At 44.6% G+C, this 20361-nt stretch overlaps 2 protein-coding genes across 3 annotated transcripts in view; one reads left to right on the plus strand and one right to left on the minus strand.

Moving 5' to 3' along the window:
• ZDHHC14 (zinc finger DHHC-type palmitoyltransferase 14) overlaps positions 1-7656 on the minus strand; it is a 299829-nt gene extending 292173 nt beyond the window's left edge. For both annotated transcript variants that reach the window (XM_050786737.1, XM_050786736.1), the window contains exon 1: positions 7412-7656. In XM_050786737.1, coding sequence (XP_050642694.1) covers positions 7412-7656 — 245 coding nt within the window. The remainder of the gene's footprint in view (positions 1-7411) is intronic.
• Positions 7657-8686: 1030 nt separating this feature from the next.
• Positions 8687-10758, plus strand: LOC126953431 (uncharacterized). The gene is given in 6 exon segments (XM_050788863.1): positions 8687-8716; positions 8776-8912; positions 8954-9072; positions 9075-9130; positions 9132-9417; positions 9420-10758. Coding segments are annotated over 6 exon segments (1047 nt in total). The 3' UTR covers positions 9839-10758.
• The last annotated feature ends 9603 nt before the right edge of the window (positions 10759-20361 follow it).

Below are 20361 nucleotides of genomic sequence, written 5' to 3' on the forward strand. Positions count from 1 at the left end.
TTGTAATCTCTTAAAACTAATAAAAATAGCACAAAGAAATGTAGCCTAAAATTTTGTTAAAGATAAAATGAAATACTAAAAATGTGCAATTCATCTAAAAGAAGTCAAAAGGTGGAAAAGAGAAACAAAATACACATTAGTTAAATAGAAAACAAATATCATGATGATAAACCCAACAATATTGGGACAAATGGCAAAATCTCAGTGTGGACTGTTGTATCCATGTTAGATTTCCTAAAACTGATACCATTACTGTATTTATGTGGGAACATCCTTTTTCTTAAAAATTACATGCAGAAGTATTTGGATGTAAAGGAACATAATATCTGCAACTTACTCTTCAGCGGTCTGAGGGGGAAACTGTTAATAGCAAGATTGAGGGAGAGAGGGAAAAAGACAGAAATAGTTGCAGAAATATGTTAACAATTGATGAATCTGAATGGAGAGTATACAGAGTTCTTTAGTCTTGCAACCTTTCTGGAAGTTTGAAATCATTCCAAAATAAAAGTTATGCCATCTGCAGAATTACATGGATTCATGAACAGACTGCCTTAAATCCTATGCTGTGATGCTATCTTATGTTAAATCCATATTAAATCAATGTTAGCATTTTTAAAAGACTACATATGGCATGATACCATATTTGTAAAGAAAAATAAACCAAACCAAACAACCTATTGTTTGGGAATACACACACTCAAAGTCTCTGAGAGAAGACAAAGCAAGGTGCTGATAATTACCAAGCTCAGACTGTGACGACCTCAAGGAGGGGCAGGTAGATGTGACTGGGCCAAGACAGAGGACCGAGTAGACTCAAAGCATTGGTGTTGATGAGCTTCTTGGGTTGGGTGGTAGTTTCATGGCTGCTCTTTACAGTATTTTACTTCAAAACTTGTAAGTGTTATATATCATCTTCTGTATCAATCTCACATTACATTTTTTAAAAGATGGAAATTAGGGAGGTAGAAGATCATCCAGTTTATAAAAATAAGTTTGAAATGGGACCAACCTTCATATTTAGTGATGAACTGAACAAAAGCATTAGGTTAGTCCCCAACGCTTATCTGAATCAACTGACATTTTATTAGATCCAAATTCCTGGATGTAACTAATTAAGTATCTATTGATCACCACTGTTTTTCACTTTCCTAACAACCTCAGCTATAAAATAACAAATGCACTTCCTTGCAACTTTTAATTTAAATTTTCTTGCTAAGACATAATAACTCTGCCATGAATAAATTATGTGCAACACTGTACTGAAAAAGAAAAAAAAATCCAGGATATGCAGATATGGCCCATTAAATAATTAACCATCATTATCTTATTATAGGAACCTAGAGGAGTCCTTTCTGCACAATTTAGTATCACTTCCCACTAGCTAAAAGGGAACACAATAAAACATGTGTAGTCAATAGTATCCTTAAGAGTTTTATTAGATAAATTCAAGTGTCCAAAGTGAAGAGCCTATAAAATGAGAAATTATTCTAGGTGTTGGTGGTTGTTAGGTAACATTCAAATATATCCCAGAGTGCTTTATTTGCTTAAAGCATTTAGTTCAAAAATAAATACTAGAAAGAAGTCTTGGTTAGCCAAGAGAACATCCCAGTGTTATCACTAGTTTTCTAAATAACTAAGAAAAGCTTTTCCTTCTGCTTTAATTAACACACTTAAATTCAGAAGAATTACATCAAATAATCAAAGTTTCTGAGGCAAATGTGTTCTACAAGACATTATTAATTATAAACTTTATTAATGTACAGAGCTTTACAAAATGCAAAAACTAAAGCACAAGCAAGGTATTTTCTGAAGTGTTTCAATATTACCATTACTTCATTAAACAGTAGATATTTACTGGGAGCTTGCTATTATAGACCAGGTACTATTCTAAGCCCTGGGGATACAGCAGTGAACAAGGCCAGTCCCTATCCTCAAGGAACTGACATGTGTTGATCACGTACACAAATGAATGGGTTAGTGCTTTCATGTCAATGGATCATAAGGTTTTGAAGTCACCTAAAGTTCTTGTGGAACCACAGTGGATTATAAATGTCCTTGGCTCCATGTACTATGTTCCTAGGAACTGTCCTGTGGTAAGGTCCTGAGGGTCATGTATTGTCTGTATCAACCCCATGGTGTTCTATGATGCACAGCATGGCCAGCACTTGGAAAAAACAGATGAGACCCTATGCAGATGTTTTCTGAGATGGTGGAGAGGTTGATGCAGTTCTGCATGGTCAGGGTGTGGTAAGAAAATATGGGGTCATTATATGTTATAAAGGCAGCACCCTCTACTAGAAAATAAAAGTTACCCGTCTATAACAGAGACGTTCTTGGAAATGACACTTTTATTTTCAGGGGAGAGCCCCAAGTTCCATCTTCAAAGCAAACATGATCCCAGTTCTACTGACTCCCCAATTATTCATCATTTGTTTCAGAGGAATTAGCTAAATGTAAAAAGAAGAAGGGAAGGAAGGAGGGAGGAAAAGAGAGAAAGAAAGGTTTTTTAAACAAAACATCAATAGACTTCTAGTGATGAGAAATTTGAGAATGTCCCCACATTCTCAAGTGTCTGAGCCCCAGGAACACGTCCAAACTTGTCTGTGGTGACAGTGTAGAATGGGGAGACCCAGTCAAGCCCCAGATCTAAGCAGACCTTCCTCACCTCATAAATGCTGCTGAAAACACAAACCTCACTCAACCTCCTAGTTTCCTTCCTTCCTTCTACCCCTAGACTATGACAGTTTAATATTTCAGGACCAAAGACTTTGTATTTTAAAAATTATAACTATAAACAAAAGCAGGCTGTATGTGTGCATATGTCAGGGAGAAGAAGAAATTGTTAATGTTCACTGATCTTTTCAAATTCTACTTCTGGGAATGTGAGAATGACGACATTGCATAGACAGCCTTGATGAGACTCTTAATAGCTGCAAAGAGGGTGAGCTGTCTGGATAGCACTGCAGTCGACTCCCCACCTCCCCTAAACACAGCTATGAAATGCTGTCACTTTTCATCAGTACTCCACACGGTGCATAAAGACGCCAACAGACAAGCAGTCCCTCCTTGCTTGAGAAAGAGTACAGTATTGCATCTGGTTGCTTCTAGTAGCTTTCTGTACTGTCTTCACTGTTCTGGGATGGTGGCTTCAAATACAAAAATGAAATCCAGTCTGGATAAGGACAGGTCCCCAGACATCCCTGAAGGACTCCCATTCTGAATGGGTAACAGCAAAGCCACAGTTTCACAGAGGCTCCTTGGACTCACACAAAGGAGCTTATTTTATTTTTATATTTTTAAATTTTTATTTAAAAACTTAGAGATGGGGTCTCACTATGTTGCCCAGGCTGGTCTCGAACTCTTGGGCTCAAGTAATCCTCCTGCTTCAGCCTCCCAATGTGCTAGGATTAAAGGCATGAACCACTGTGCCCAGCCAGGTCTTTAATAGCAGACTGCACAGTTCTGAGTTTTTCACAGTCACAGTTGCTTATTAACCTACATGTTCCCTTCCTCAAAATGCTCTCAAAAAAAGGTGACCAGAGTCCTTGCGGGGGCTACTTCTAAGGTTTACTCTAACAATATGAACCATTTATTGAGCCCTTGCTATGTACCAAACACTGGTACACAGTATAGCATATACGGTACTGTATATACTATACCGTATACTATGCAGAGTATACGTTCTCCATTTAATCTTCCCATCATTTAAAGGTAGATTATTATTAATCTCAGTTTACAGACTGGGAAACGAAGGCTTAAAAAAGACCAATCATTTGCCCAGGGTTATACTGCTAGTAATAAGCTTAGGGTCTGTCCTTCCAAAATCCATGCCTTTAACCAGTACTCTAGACTTGAACGAGGAGCAGCACAATTAGTCAGAAACAGCACTGGCTTTGCAGCCAGAAGCCTTCCCACTAATTAGCTGTGCGACCCTAGGTGACTAACCTCACCAAGCCTCTGTCACTTCATCTTAGATGTGGGAATAATCATTCCTACCCTGCCTTTCTCCAGGGGTTGAAGACTGTATCAACACCTGTTGCTGAGTTCTAGTAAGTTCATTTCTCTTGGACAAACTTTCTTGTCCATCTGTTCAAGATCAGGAACGAGAACTGGGATAAGAGAAGAATTGCAGACAAGGGAGGGCTAAAACTAAATGACTAAGTTATTCGTTCTTCTTGTCACACTTTTCATTTGCTTTTGTGTAACTGGCGAAACATAATTCTAATGTTTGACAATGAATTTTACTAACATTAAAAGCTATCTAGACATGATAGCCAGGTGTGGTGGTTCACGCCTATACTCAGCACTTTGGGAGGCCAAGGTAGGAGGATCACTTGAGCCCAGGAGTTTGAGACCAGCCTGAGCAACACAGTGAGACCCCTATGTCTCTGCAAAAAAATACAAAACTTGGCTGGGCATGGTGGTGCACACCTACAGTTCCAGTTACTAAGAAGACTGAGAAGAGAAAATCGTTTGAGCCTGGGAGGCCGAGGCTACAGTGAGCCATGATTGTGCCACTGCACTCCAGCCTGGACAACACAGTGAGACTCTGTCTCCAATAAAAAGCTATCTGGACCTGATAGGTGCAGTGGTTCACACCTACAATCCCAGAACTTTGGGAGGCCAAGGCAGGAGGATCACTTGAAGCCAGAAGTTCAAGACCAGCCTGGGGAATATAGGCAGACTCCATCTCTATAAAAAATTAAAAATAAATTTTAAAAAAGCTATCTAGACATGAAATTAAACAATCAAAATAGGGGACCACATAGTATGTGTTCAATAAATAACTAGAGGAAGGCAGGAGAAGGGCAGGCCAGGGGCAGGCAGTACTGGCATTTCTTCTGGATCTCGCTTAGGGATTGGCCTATTGGTATTTTCTTTCTCTGCATGGGGTTAACTTGTTCTTTGGTCTCTAGCAAATTAATTTGGTCAAATTGGTTATTTAACTTATGAATAAAGAACTTGAAAGCAATGCAGTGACAAATATTCTCAGCTAAACCATAATATTCTATAGCTTGAACAGCCTCTGATTTTTCTGAACAGAGGCATCATACTAGGATGGGCCTCTTGCTTTCTTGAAATGTCAAATTGCCTAGTTGAAGCAACACCCATGGAGACCAAACACACACACATATACACACATACACTCCCACAGAGCTGATATAAAAAAAGATGCTGCAAACAGTAGCTAATAAAATCCCAGCGCACACATTTATTCCTACAGTCATCAGTTAACACAACACTGACGCAGAGAAAGATCCCTAACAACCTGCTAGTGAGGACTTTTGGGAACTCTTGAAAAAATACACGCAGAGATCAAGAAACGAAAATGAATTTATGATGGTTTGGTTAGAAGCTATGTTTGAACGAACAAAATAAAAGATGTTAAGTAATAACTGGGGGAATCCCTAACCATACAGTGGGGATTTGGGTATATACAGAATATGAAATATTCATCATTCTCCATGGAGCACACTTGTGGCTGGAGCTCTGCAACAGAACCACAAAATTAACCCATTTTCTCCACAGTTAAAATCGCTAAAAGAGCAAAAGTGCCGATTTGGATCTGTTCAAGATTTAAAAAAAAAAAAAAAAAAAAAAAAAAAAACATTAGGAACACAGTGAATACTCTGCAACTAGAGGAGCACCTGTAACTAAATCTGCCATTAAAGAGATGGCATTTCTGTTAAACCACACGGCACCATGGCTCCAGTGCCGGTGTTTATCCTAACACATAACATAAACTCATGGGGAACCTCTGTGCCCCTTCTTCCAGTTTCCAGGGTCTGTAAGGACAAGAGGCTGCTCTCAGTGGGGGCCCATGGGAGCAACAGCAGCATAAGTAGAGTGAGTCTCCCTGCCACTCTGAATGACTGTTCACACCCTTCCCCTCCCGTCCACAGGTCCCCCACTGACTCTACTTACTAGTGTCAAACAGATACAGAACCTAAACATCAAAGGGGGACCCGGAGAAGTGCACACACCATCGGAAATGGGGGAGAGGAGTTGTGTGTGAGAAGAACTGGGGAAGGGGAATTTGCTTAAATCTGACATCCTTCTCATTGCCTGGTCTAACTCAGTCCTGTTAAAACTGCTCATCAGAGCAGTGTCCAGATACAAAACATTTCTCCTGAGAGTCAGAGGGTTTTGAGTGACAAGTATTACATTGTCAAGAGATCATTCATTTCCAATTGAGACAGCATTTGGAAGAGCAAAAGCCCGGCACGAAATTAGAGCCTATTAATCCTACTCAGAAACAAAAGTAAATAAATTCAAAAGGTTTTAATTAAGCCTACCCAACAGGAGGAGGCAGAGACTGAAGGAGTATCATGCCCAATAAAACCCAGGATTTGGGAAGCCCAAAGAACTCCCTATAAATATATTGCTTTTTTTAAATTCTGGGGGGAAAAAAGTAACTCCACCTTTCATTGAACATAGGATACCAGAAATTACATAAGGAGTTGCATTCCAAATGTTGCATGCAAAGAGAGCAATTGAAATTGATTGGAATGCTTTATCTAATCACTGTTAATAAATAAGAAGACCTTTCATTAGTTGGCAGAAGGACAGTTGCTACTGGTCAATTTGATTTTCCTGAAAACGGTGAAGACTTGCATGCACTTTTCTTTTTCCCCAGATATAATCCCTAAAGTCCAGACTCTTTCTGGAATCAGAAGTTGTCATGTAGTGTCATCCTCTTCCTTAACAGACCTAAAATCTCCTTTCACGTGTTCCCAAATTGTTTGTTTCGGACATTTTATTGCAACCTTTTTGAAAGTGAAGAGTTTAGAAACCTTATGGCAAATAAGAAATTGTGAATCCAGAGTGAGCATGTAAGAGGCTGGAGAATGAAAGGATCTATCCAGGGCACACTAGGTAGCCGATACTTTGAAACCTGAAATAACCAAGATTCCTCAATTATTCGTCGAAGTTACATGGGAGATGTAGTCAACTGAGCGTAAGAAGATGCCCTATATGTTGTCAGCAAGGGGGGAAAAGTCAGTTCTATGTATCCCTGGCTTAGGAATCTATCGCACCCCACCTTCCCACGGCAGGCTACATCTGGGTTGATTTTCTGGGTTCCCAAACTCGATAGAGAGCGCCCCAGAGATAAAGGACCGGCGGCCCCACCTGCTGGGTCCCATCCGCCACCTGGAGCAGGAAGGCCTGGCCCCCCTTCCAAGTGGACCCCTTCCCTCCCTGCTCCCAGAAGCCCGGCCCAGAACGGCATTCTCTCTGGGGACCCAAAAGCAATCAGACATTTAAAAGAAAAAAGAGGGAGCCCGGGCTGGCATTATATAACAATTTACAGTAGATAAGGCTTCTAGAAAACGAAAGCAGCCCGAGGAGGGGCGGGGGACAGGGAACGCGAGGGGAGCGCGGCGTCGGGGGAGCGGCCGCCGCCACTTACTCGAAGGCGAAGAAGAGTCCGCTAGTGACCAGGATGAGGACGAGCGTCAGGTAGAAGACGCCCGTCTGCCGGGCCATCATGATCCTCCCGTTGCAGAAGAACTTGTTTCTTCCCGGGAACACCTCCCATTTCCTCCGGGCCGCGATTTTCTTCTTCTTGTGGGGCGACTCCATGGGGGAGGAGCTGTGGGTGCTGATCTGGCTGTACTCGCAGTCTTTCATGGGCCCGCCGCCGCCGGGAGGCATCCACGAGGGCAGCCGGCTGGGGGCGCACACCCCCAGGAGCCCCCCGGCCGCGCGGGCCCCGCCGAGCCACGACCGCCGCCGGCCGCCCGGCCGCCCCCCGAGCCGCGGCGCCGCGGCCCCTACACGGGCTCCCGGCTCGGCGACAACTTTGCCGAGGACACCCAGGTTAACCCTCCGGGGAGCCCAACTGTCATAGCAGAAGCCCCGCTCCGTGGGGGGACGGCGCTGGTCCGCAGCCCGCGGCAGCGCTCCTCCGTCGCTTTCAGCCCGCGTCCTGGGGCGCGGGGCTCAGCCCAGCCGGCCCCCGGGTCGCCGAGCGCCCGCCCCCTCGCGCGGCTGCCCGCTCGGCCCCGCAGCCCCCGGCTCCCCGGCTGCGCCTCGGCTCCGGCCCGCCGACCCCCGAGCACTGCGCCCCGAGGGGACACGAGGCGGCGGCCCCGGCGCCGGCTTCCTTGGGAGCCACTTCTGCGCCGCGGCCAGGTTGGGTCCACTCCTTCCTCCGGCGGCGGATCCTCCCAGGAGAGAGCGCTGGCGACTGGGCGGCCGCGCGCGACACCGGCAACCCCTCCCAGGGGTGGGGACAACCACGCACGTTTTTCTGTCAGGAGCCTCTCGCACCGCGACCCGGTGTCGCTGCGCCTGGCAGCCTAGTCGAGTCCGCGGCCCCCGCGCGGGGATGCCCGGGTCGAGGGCGGCGGCGGCTCGCGGGCCGCGCGGCGAGGGCTCCCTTGCTCCCTCCTACCCGGAGGAAGCGGCCCCGGCGCGAGGAGGGCCGCGGGGACACCGCACAGACACTTGTTTGCAAGGCTCAGCCCCGGCGCGCGCGCGGCGCTCCGAGTGGGTCCGCCTCCTCCGGGCCGGGTGGGCGGTGGCCCCGCGCCTCACCCGCGGCTCCTCCTCCTGCTCCTCCTCCTCCTCGCCCGCGAAGCCAGGGCACCGGCGCAGCGTGATTCCAGCCCCAGTCCCCTCGGGCGGGCGCCCTGGGCTGTGGAAGGCGCGGGGGGTTCCCCGTGCCATCTCCCGAGTAGGGATGGGGTTGGACGCCCGGCCCCGCCGCGCTGTGTGCTCCTGGCCGACTTCAGTCAGTCTCGCGGCTTCTCCCGGGTTTATCCCCCGCAGCAGCTGCCGCCTCGGGACACGCTCATTCCCACGGCCACCGGCAAGCCAGTCCTGGCGACTCCCCGGGAGCTGAGGAGCCGCGGCGCGGGGGTGACCCTCCCCGGCCTGCGCCCCCCTTCTTCCTCCTCCCCAGCTGGGCGCGTGATCGCGTCGCCGGGGGACTCTGCTGATGCCCGAGGAATGGGGTGGGGTGCCGGGTGCCAGGATGGGGAGAGGCGGCCCGAGGCCGGCCTGACTCCGGGACCCGGCTGCGGGTGAGGGTCTCGAGGCCCGGCTCGGCCGGCTTCCGGGCCGAGAATGGCAGACGAAGCGGTCAGGGTCCCCTCCGGTCCCGGCCTCCCTCCCGGAGTAGAAGCCCCTTGGAGGCCAGGTTCTGGGTTGCTGCCGCCCAGCCTTTTCGGTCTCCACTTCCCACGGACGTTCACATCTGCTCGCTTTATTTCTCCCTCCATTCCCCCGTGGAGCCCCCTCGGCAGCGGAGGGATCGCGTGCTTCTCCTCTCCCGCCCGCGCCTCCCTCCTTCCCACCCGACGGCCCAGGAGGAGCTGCGGGCGCGGCCCTGGGACTGCCGAAGCCTGGAACGCCTGCTCGCTCACGCCCTCCCGGGCTTTGCTGCGGGTCCGAGCCCCCGCAGAGGTGGGCATAGCCCGGGGCCGCGGAAAACGAAGGCAGCCGGGCGGGGACGCTCGATTTTCCGAGCCCCACTTTCCTTTCACAGCCCACTGGGATGTGTAGTTCTTGCGCCCGCCGGCCGGCGCCGAGGAAAAGCATGACGCGAGGCCTTGGAAACTACGAGTCCCTGCATCCCCTGCGACAAGGGCAAGAGAGGCGTGGTGCCAGGCGTTCTGGGGCTGGGTGGTGGGAGATGGGAACCAACAAAGGGGGTTGTGGGGAACGGTGCCTTCTCTGTACTGGGCAGTTTGCACGTTACACATGTTCTTTGTCTAATCTTTACCGGAACCCGGCGAGGCATTATTGTATCCAGCTTAGGGAAAGCTTAACTACTGGCCAAACATCACAGAGCTCCCAAGTAGTAGAGATGGCATCGAACTCAGAACCCTGAGTATGTCCCTTACAAAGCGTGCCTCAGTGAGCAGTGTCGAAGGGGGATGAGATTGGCTTCTCCAAGAGGGCCAGTTGGGAGGAGCTTCCTGTAGTAAGGAAAAAGTGATGGAAATAGCAATTAGAGTATGACATGAAATTACAAGGAGTTTTGAATAAAAATGAAATTTACAGGGGTCCATTCCAAAGCCGGTTAGAGTCTAAGGAGAATGGATCTTAAGCACACGATGAATAATTGGGTTTTAATTATTTTAGATATTGTATGAGAGACAAGCATATTACAGGGACAATTAAGTGCTTTGTGGCTGGAATATTTTTTAAAAACCAACTGGAAAGCTTCAGACTTTTCAAGTGAAAGCTCTCATATGCCTTCCTGTCCTTTAGCTAATGAGATCAACGGGGTATTATTCTTATTCTGTTTATTGCAAGCACCTTTTCTGTGGGTGTCCAATTAATATAATAGATCCATTGATTTGATGGCATTAAAAAAGACTCCCACTCTTATTCTCAATGAAACCGAATTTTTCAGGCATTATGGTTATGCTTTTAAAAAGTTCTTCCTTGTCTGTTACAAATAGGTATTAAAGTATCTGCCAGTGAAATAATATAAAGACTGAAATGTGCTTTAAAACACACCAGCCCATCCACTCCCCTCCTCCCACCCACCCAGCCCCAGACATGGAGGTGTAAATGAAACAATTGGAAACTGTTGAAAATAGTTGACCTCGGGTGAAGTATACTTATTTATTGCTGCAAATTGCCACAAACTTAGTGGCCTTAAGACAGATTTTTCTCACAGGTTTTGTGGATCAGGTGTCCAGGTACACTCAGTCCTCCAGTTAGGGTCTCACACCTGCCATCCAGGGGCTGGCCAGGCTGCGTTCACATTCGCTGGAGAAGAACTGGCTTCCACTCTGACTCCAGGCACAGGCAGAATTCCTTTCCTTGCAGCAGTAGGACTGAGGGCCCTGGCTTCTTGCTGGCTGGAAACTGGAGACTGTCCTCAGCTCCAAGAGGGAACCTGTAATTCCTAGAGGTTACCTGGACTTCATTGTCACTTGGGCTTTCCGAGCACAGTCACTTATTTCATCAGGTCCGCAAGAAGAGTCCCCAGAGTGAGTCTTAAGCAAGACAGAATTTTATATAAAAGCAATCCCACGGGGGCAACTTCAAATGTGAACATTCTGTTGGCCAGAAAGCATGTTTTGCACACACTCAAAGGGAGAGGAGTACACAGGGCATGAACACTAAGGTGAGGGGGGCACCCTGGAGTGCATCCACCACAGTGTACAAGAGGGTCCATTATGCTATTCTTACCTACCACATCTACTTGTGGTTATGTTTGACATTTTCCATAATAAAAAGAAATGAATTAATTTTAAAATGTTACCTAAATTTTCCACAGCAAATAAGATATTGCTGATATGATTTCTAAATAAGCTGATACAATCGTCTGTAGTTGTCTTCCTGGGGATTACCTATTTCTTCCCACTCCATGTGTACTAAGACCTCTGCAGTTAATTCACTTATATGGGTTACTCTCACCTAAGCCCATTCACTAGAACCCGGTGTGTGATAGCTGCAGAATTCACCTCACCAACTACAGTTGACCTTGAACAATATGGGTTTGAACAGCGTGGGTGTCCTTAGACACGGATTTTTTTCAACCAAATGCAGATGGAAAATACAGTATTCTTGGGATGGGAAATGCGAGTATTCAGAGGGCAAAGGCCAACTCTTCCTATATGCAGGTTCTGTGGAGCCTGTTTAGGGGCCTAAGTATGTGCAGATTCAGGTATACACAGGTGATTCTGGAACCAATCTCCTGAGGATACTGAGAGACGACCGTAAAACCTACTGTATAAGTATGGTAGAGTTTATTCATTTATTTTACAGTTATCTATTTCAGGGCCTAGATTGTGCTAAGTACAGTTTTAGCAGCAGCAACATAAAAAGATCCGAGATAGAAGCTTATATTTGGGGACTGGGGGAGAGGTGGAGAGAATAAACAAATAAATGACTAATAAAACAATTTCAGAGAGTAATTACAAGAACAAAAAAACAAAGCAGGGTTATGGGATGGAGAGACTGGGGTTGGGCAGAGAATTGAATGATGAGAAGCAGCAAGTACCAAGTCCTCAAGGCAGAACAACCTGGAAAATTCTAGAGGTACAAAGAAAAACCAGTCTAGCTGGAGTGGAGCGAGGGCCAGGGAGAGAGGGAAAAAGGAACAGGACCCAGGAAGCATCTGGAATTGATTCTGTATGCACCAGCATCAATTCTGTATGCCTCGCTCTGTGGCCACCATCAGTGTAAGTGTTGAGGGGTCTGAAGAATCACCGTTTTTGCCCTCCAAGAATGTATAGATTCCAAACTTTAATGCTAGAGGGATGTCAGCGTATCTAGAATTAGAGATCAAAACATTTATTTGGCATACAAGGACACTGAAAAGTCAAAAGACCTGCTAAAAATTCCTTGAGCATGCCTCGCCAATAAGAAATAATCCGAAAATGAGTCTTGAATTGAATGGAAAGAGTGCATGATCGACTTTTGCTAAATCGAGTTTAACCTAATGCTGTCTCTTTACATATTTTAAGTTTGGGCTAAAGGTTTCTGTGTACACTGTGAACTGTAGCCTAAATGGAAGTGTAAACAGAGTGTGATCTACTCGGGTGTCAATTACTGGGTTATGGCCACTCAAATGTGGCCAACTGTTCAAACCATGTTCAAATAAGACAAACGCCGAGCTGCAACCATCTGGCTGTTTCCTTATCTCATTTCCGCTTTCTGTACGTCACTTTCTTTTTTCTGTCCATAAATTCTCTTCCACCACGCAGCTGCACTGGAGTCTCTGAAGCTACCCTGGTTCAGGAGGCTGCCCAATTCATGAATCATTCTTTGCTCAATTAAACTATTTTAAATTGAATTCAGCTGAAGTTTTTCTTTAGCACTTTAACGCTTTAGAAAATTGATAATGAATGTTTAGTGCCTGTCATGTGCAGGGCAGTGTGATAAAGAAGGTAAATGTGGCAGAGAAACTACAGTCAAGGTTGGGAAACAAGATGAGAAATTCACATGAGAAATTCAGCGAGACAAGAAAACCATATTATAAAAATAATGATCTTTTCTCCGGAGTATTTTTGTATTAGTCAATCTCCTGGTTCTTTATACATTTAGCTCATTAAATCCAGAGGACAACCTGATGAGGCAGGATTATTATCTTTATTTCACAGAGGAGGAAACTGAAGATCAGAGAAGTTAGGTGATTTGCCCAGGGTTTTGCAGTAAGTAAGTAATGGAGTCAAGATTTTAGGCCAGGTATGAATGGCTGACTCAAGCTTTCCTATATCCCCCACTTGATGGAAAGAGCACGTGGTCTGATGAACCAACAACTGAGTGGAATAGAGAAAATCATCTTGATTTCAGAGCAAAGAGAAATCTCAGGCCCAGGCTGTAGCAAAGTGCAACTCTGACCTTGACAGTTTGGACAGGAAGAATATAAAAGGGTTAGTCTGTCAGGGAAATGGGGATGGGTATAGAAAAGTAAATTATTGGGAAAGTACATGATGTTTCTAGCTGGAGTAGAACTGACAAGGATCCAAGCACAATTAGTTTATTTGGGAGGGGATTGCAGAAAACACAGCAGAAGAGTGAGGAAGTGAGAAACCAGTAAAGCATGTGCTATCGAGCAAGCTACCACGGTGGACCACTGAAACTCAGACCCTTTAGGGCAGCGGTCCCCAACTTTTTTGGCACCAAGGACCAGTTTTCTGGAAGACAATTTTTCCACAAACCAGAGGGTGAGGGGATGGGGGCATGGTTTTGGGATGAGTCAAGTGCATTACATTGATTGTGAACTTTATTTCTATTATTATTATTACATTATAATATATAAAGAAATAATTATACAACTCACCATAAGGTAGAATCAGTGGGAGCCCTGAGCTGTTTCCTGCAATTAGACGGCCCCATGTAGGAGTGATAGGAGGCGGTGACAGATCATCAGGCATTAGATTCTCATAACGAGTGTGCAACCTAAGTCCCTCACATGCTCAGTTCACAATAGGGTTCACACTCCTATGAGAATCTAATGCTGATCTGACAAGAGATGGAGCTCAGGCAGTAATGTGAGTGAAGGGGAGGGCTGTGAATACAGATGAAACTTTGCTCACTTGTCCGCTGCTCACCTCCTGCTGCGCAGCCAAGTTCGTAACAGGCGGTGGACCGGTTCTGGTCCATGGCTCTGGGGCTTGGGAATCCCTGCTCTAGGGGACTCTGGGAGGTCCGAGGTGTGCACCCTGCCAGAGTTATCCCAACTGAGGGGTAAAAAAGCTGAAGTTTATTCACCAATTCCCCATCTGTTATTAGTCGAGACCTCCTTCTGGGAGCATTACTCTACTTTCTTTACATTTTCATCACCCTCCTCAGTTGTCACTGCCATTAGCACTTACAGCAACAAGCTGGCCCTCCCCAGTCTGTTAGTATCTTTGATTCTAGTGGGTCTCTCCCTGTCCTCATCTGAGTCAGTGGATTCACTGACAATAGGGGTTATGTTATTCACAAAGCTAGAGCGTTGTTCTTTACATCTCAGCAGCTCAAAGCATTCCACAAACCCATCTCACTAGTTCTCAGCATACCTTCAAGAAGCCAAGAGGAAGTATAGCCTTATCCACTGTGAAAAGGGAAGACATTCAGATTCCAGGACAGGACATGATTTGTATACCTTTCAGGGCCAAAAATAAGTGTGAAGTTCACTTAGTCAAGGTACATACAGGTCAAAAGGTCACAGTCCTAGGAGAACTCCAAAATCTCCAGAAGGGATGTCATCAGAGAGTTCTAGGATGGCTGGAAGTGACTACTGAAGCTTCTATACCAAACAAGATTCTTCAGAAAATCAGACACAATTTCTTCCAACCCAGACAGTCAGCTCACACTTGAGCATGTGCTCAGCACACCTGGAAACATCTTGTGTTGAAACATGTAAGGTGCTTAAAATATAATAATAAACTCAGCACTATAAGAAAATATTAGTTTAAAGCAGAAAAGCTTTAATTCAAGACTATTTCTTTTTGAGACAGAGTTTTGCTCTTGTTGACCAGGCTAGAGTGCAATGGCTGGGATTACAGGCGCATGCCACCATGCCCGGCTAATTTTATATTTTTAGTAGAGAGGGGATTTCTCCGTGTTAGTCACGCTGGTCTTGAACTCCCAACCTCAGGTGATCCGCCCTCCTTGGCCTCCCAAAGTGCTGGGATTATAGGCATAAGCCACTGTGCCTCGCCTCAAAACTTTCTTTTTTTTTTTCTTTTTCTTTTTCTTTTTTTTTTTTTTTTTTGAGATGGGGTTGCCCAGGCTGGAGTGCAGTGGCACAATCTTGGCTCACTGCAAGCTCTGCCTCCCAGGTTCACACCATTCTCCTGCCTCAGCGTTCCAAGTAGCTGGGACTACAGGTGCCCGCCACCATGCCCGGCTAATTTTTTTTTTTTTTTTTTTTTTTTTTTAGTAGAGACGGGGTTTCACCGTGTTAGCCAGGATGGTCTCGACCTCCTGACCTTGTGATCCACCTGCCTCAGCCTCCCAAAGTGCTGGGATTATAGGCGTGAGCCACTGCGCCCGGTCTCAAAATTTTCTTATAGTTGTTCCCTGAGTGACTTTTTCTTGCCTTTTTAACACAAAAATATTACTTTTTAGTACGTTTATAAAAATAATACCTGTGCATTGAAAAAAATTATACTAGACAAAAATATGAAGAATGTAAAAGTTCAAATTTCCATCACCTTGGAATAACAATCGTTAATGATTTATTGACCATCTGTGTATAATTCATTTTATGCATACATACACACTTACACATATATCTATATCATGTAACAAAAATGGAATCATATCATACTTGCTACTTTCATCCTGTGTGCTTTTTAAAAAACAAAGTTGTAGTATTTTTCTCTTAATTTCCCATCCCCACCCTTCCCCCAGGTAACCAATGTTAATAACATGTTGTATAGCCTTCTCCAGGCTCATATATAATTACAGGCAAACCTATACACACACATACACGCAGCCCATATTACAGTTTCTTCAATTGTCTATTAATAATGTCGTATATGGTTAATTTTTCCCAATTCAGGATCCAGTCCATCACACTTAGTTGTTAAACCTTTTATATCTCCTTTCACATGGGACAGTCCTACCTGCTTTCTTTGAGCTTCTTGATCTTGACATTTTGGAAGAGTGGAAGCCTTTATTTTGTAGAATGTCTCTCGATTGGGTTTGTCTGATGTTTCTTCACAATTAAATTCAGGAGAAGGCATACACTAGGTTTTGGCTGTCCAACACAGGCCGTGGTGGCCTCCCTGAGGCCACGACACTACCTTGGGGCTGCATTGCTAAAACTACAAGATACCTGCTCCAGCCTGACCAGCTCTTCTGGGCCTCAGCTCCTCACACAATGATGAGAGCACTTTTGAAGAATCATGCCCGTGCTGTTTCCAGCTGCTGGTGCTGCTGAAGTCTAGAGAGTGTGCCTCCAGCCCAGGCCGAAATTGACCCAAAATACAGACATTTTTTAATTGAGAAGCAAAATAGGATGCACTCCATTTTAAAGAAGCAGAAATTATGAAGAGATACAATGTCACCAAAACAATTTTGTTTATTAATTATAAAATGTGCCACAGAACAGTAAACATGATGGCAGAAGGAGAAGCTTCCTTGAGCAATGAGAAACAATTTTACTATCCTAGATCAAGCCCAGCAGGGAAAACACTGTAGGGTGAGCCTCTGAGTTCTGCAGGTCTAGCTCCAAAGGCCAGAGCCCAGCACTGATTTTCCTAACACTTACATCTGGGCACTCAGCAGTTATTTACTCTTCAAAGGACATGAGTAAAACAAAGAAATCCTTCTCTCTGCTAACAATGTTGCTTAATCAGAAAGAATCCAAATTGGATTTCAAAATTTTCTAGTCTTCTCTGTAAAAAATGGATTTTGAGAAATGTCTATTGCAATTTCTAAACTAAAGCTAGTCAAAAAACCAATTTGTTTCACGTTTATTTATTTTCCAAATACATGGAAACCAGATCCAAGCACAAACTTTTCTGGGCATCTTGTGTGTGTGTGTGTGTGTGTGTGTGTGTGTGTGTGTGTGTGTATTTAAGAGATATGGTCTCACTCTGTTGCTCATGCTGGAGTGCAGTGGCATTATCATAACTCACTGTAACCTCAAACTCCGGGGCTTGAGCAATCTCCAACCTCAGCCTCCCGAGTAGCTGGGACTACAGGTGCACGCCACCACATCCAGCTAATTACTATTATTATTTTTTGTAGAGATAGGGGTCTCACTATGTTGACCAGGCTGTTCTCAAACTCCTGGCCTCAAGTGATTCTTTCATCTTGGCATCCTTGTTGGCATTTCTGTGGAATAAAAACCTCATTGGAATGAATAACTGAAACCACCTACCTCAAAGGTTGTTTGTGAGATTAAAAATATATATATATATATATATGAAAGTGCCTTGTAAATAGTCAATTCATATGCAGGTATTAAATGGATTATGATTTTCCTTTTTCTGACTTAGCAATTTTCACTATTTAATACTGTTTTCTTCCTAAAAGTAATTGAGATGTTTATGGAGGTGTCTACTTACTCACAAGGATTTCTTTAGGAGGTCAATAGCCTGATTGCTACATTCAGGGGAAAAAAATGTGTGTGTCTTTGTTCTCCTACAAACATCTGGATAACTTTACATTAAGAAAATCTGAAGATTATTTCAATTTGTGTGTAAAAATATTAAGATAATTCCTGATTATAGATAATTCAATAAGATGAAGAGTGCAAATACATTTTCTAAAACTTCTCATTTTTATAACTTTCTGTTGTTCCTGTAATATTTCACCTTAAGAGACATTTTAATTTATTCTAATACAGACTCATTTCTGGGTTTAAAATTATTTCAAAACATAAATAACATAGTAACTTATACTTTATCTTACATCTTTTCTGGGATGACACAGATACACTTTTTTTCCTAATAAGCTAGGATTTTTCTCCACCTTTTTATTTAGCTCATTTGGATGCCTTGGGGACAGAAATCAGGTTATACATTTTTGATAGGAGGACCAATGCAGTAATGCTGTGTCTTTCTCAGTACCATATCAAAAGGCACACGATGCTGGTTGTCCCAATATTAATGATGTTCATTTTGATCATTAGGGTAAGGTGGCTCCACCAGGTTTTTCCAATATAAAGTTCCATTTTTCCATTGTAATTAACAATTACAAAGACAGTGACTGGGTGCAGTGGCTCATGCCTGTAATCCTAGCATTTTAGGAGGCCGACGTGGGCGGGTCACTTGAGCTCAGGAGTTTGAGACCAGCCTGGGCAACAAGGCAAAATCTTGTATCTACAAAAAAATAGAAAAATTAGCCAGGCATGGTGGCGCGTGCCTGTAGTCCCCGCTACTCGGGAGGCTTAGTGGGGAGGATGCTTGAGCCCAGCAGGCAGAGGTTGCAGTGAGCTGTGATCACACCACTGCACTCCAGCCTGGGTGACAGAGCAAGACACCATCTCAGAATAATAATAATATTTACAAAGACAGAAATTGTGTAAATATCTTATTCTTTATCAAACTTTCACCCTATAATTTCTAATTTTTTCCCTTTCTTCCTTCTTCCTTCCCTTCGTTTCCCCCTTCCCCCCTCTCCCTCTCCCTCCCTCTTTTCTTCTCTCCTTCTCTCTTTCTTGGCATTTTACGGTAAGGAAGCACTTTCCCTTCTCCCCATTTATGTACCATCCATGCAATACAAACTGGTGTATTTATATCAGCGTGGCCTTCCAGATACTTATTTTATTCAATGGGTTATAATATATTCTTATTGATAGTTATTTTGATATTCAAATTATTCTAGAGTTGGCTAGAATGAGCCCTTTAAGCTAACCCCTATCTTATTTTTTTTTTCTTTTTTTTTTTGAGATGGAGTCTCACTCTGTCACCCAGGCTGGAGTGCAGTGAGGAGATCTCAGCTCACTGCAACCTCTACCTCCCAGGTTCAAGTGAGTCTTGTGCCTCAGCCTCTTGAGTAGCTGGGATTACAGGCACCTACCACCATGACTGGCTAATTTTTGTATTTTTAGTAGAGACAGGGCTTTACCATGGTGGCCAGATTGGTCTCAAACTCCTGACCTCAGGTGATCCACCCACCTCGGCCTCCCAAAGTGCTGGGATTACAGGTGTGAGCCACCGCACCCGGCCGCCTCTATTGAATTTGACATTCATTGAATGGTTGCCTCTCTTCTATCTGATTCAGTCACATATTCCAGCCTCACCACGTACTTTGTCTTTCCAGCCCTGTAATCTGTCATTTCTCCAAGGGGCCCTAAGTTTCTTTTAGTGGAAAATACGTATGTGTTTGTTCATCTCTGTTTCTATCTTTAAAAAAACATAGACACACATATGTGTAGACGTTTACTTTCTTCAATGTTAAAACACTGTGTGTTCAAGCTGATAACCTGTAATTCCAACTTAAAACTGCATCTATATTCCATGCTTCCCAATTTTCACATCTGTAGCTTCTTCCTCCCATGATCCTCAATACATTTACTCATATCTTCAAGCCTAGAACACAAAAAGGTTTCAGAATTGCAGTAGTCCATGCCACCACAAAAAAAGCAGACCAGCAAATAGCATTAAATACTTATTTTCTAGTTCTTCCTTTTTTTTATGTTGAACAATGAAAAAAGTAAAATCGTAGACATCTGTTGCGGTTTCTATTGTTATGGTTTCTTTCTAATTTCATCTTGAAGTCTCTCGAGAGTGATGCAGGGCAGGCAAGCTCCAAAGTGGAGCATGGCCGGCTGGGTTCTTGCCTTTGCCCGGGAAAGAATTCAAGGACCGGCCAGAGGTAGAAGGAAACAGCTTTATTGAAGCAGCAGTGTTGCAGCTCTGCAATGGCTCCTACAGTGCCGCCCCAAAGGCAGAGAGCAACAGCTCTGGGCAGGTCTGCAATCATATTTATACCCACTTTTAATTACATGCAGATTAACGGGTGGTCTATGCAGATATTTCTAGGGAAGGAGCAGCAACTTTTGGTTCATTACGTCATTGCCATAAAAAGGGGTGGTAACACCCAGATGTTGCCATGACATCTGTGCCATGGTAAAGTGACATGGCACACTGGCAGGCATGTCTGATTGAAAGCTAATTTTGCTCCCTGTTTTATGTATTTATTTATTCATGAGATAGAGTCTCGCTCTATCACCCCAGGCTGGAGTGCAGTGGCACAATCTTGGCTCACTGCAACCTCCGCCTCCCAGGTTTAAGCAATTCTCCTGCCTCAGCCTCCGGAGTAGCTGGGATTACAGGCGCCCGCCACCATGCCCAGCTAATTTTTGTACTTTTATTAGAGACAGGGTTTTGCCATGTTGGCCAGACTGGTCTCGAACTTCTGACCTCAGGTGATCCACCTGCCTCAGCCTCCCAAAGTGCTGGGATTACAGGCATGATACAACGCACCTGGCTGTCTCCTGCTTTT

The sequence above is a fragment of the Macaca thibetana genome, chromosome 4 (genome assembly GCF_024542745.1).
Source record: "Macaca thibetana thibetana isolate TM-01 chromosome 4, ASM2454274v1, whole genome shotgun sequence".
In the NCBI taxonomy this organism is placed as follows: domain Eukaryota; kingdom Metazoa; phylum Chordata; class Mammalia; order Primates; family Cercopithecidae; genus Macaca; species Macaca thibetana.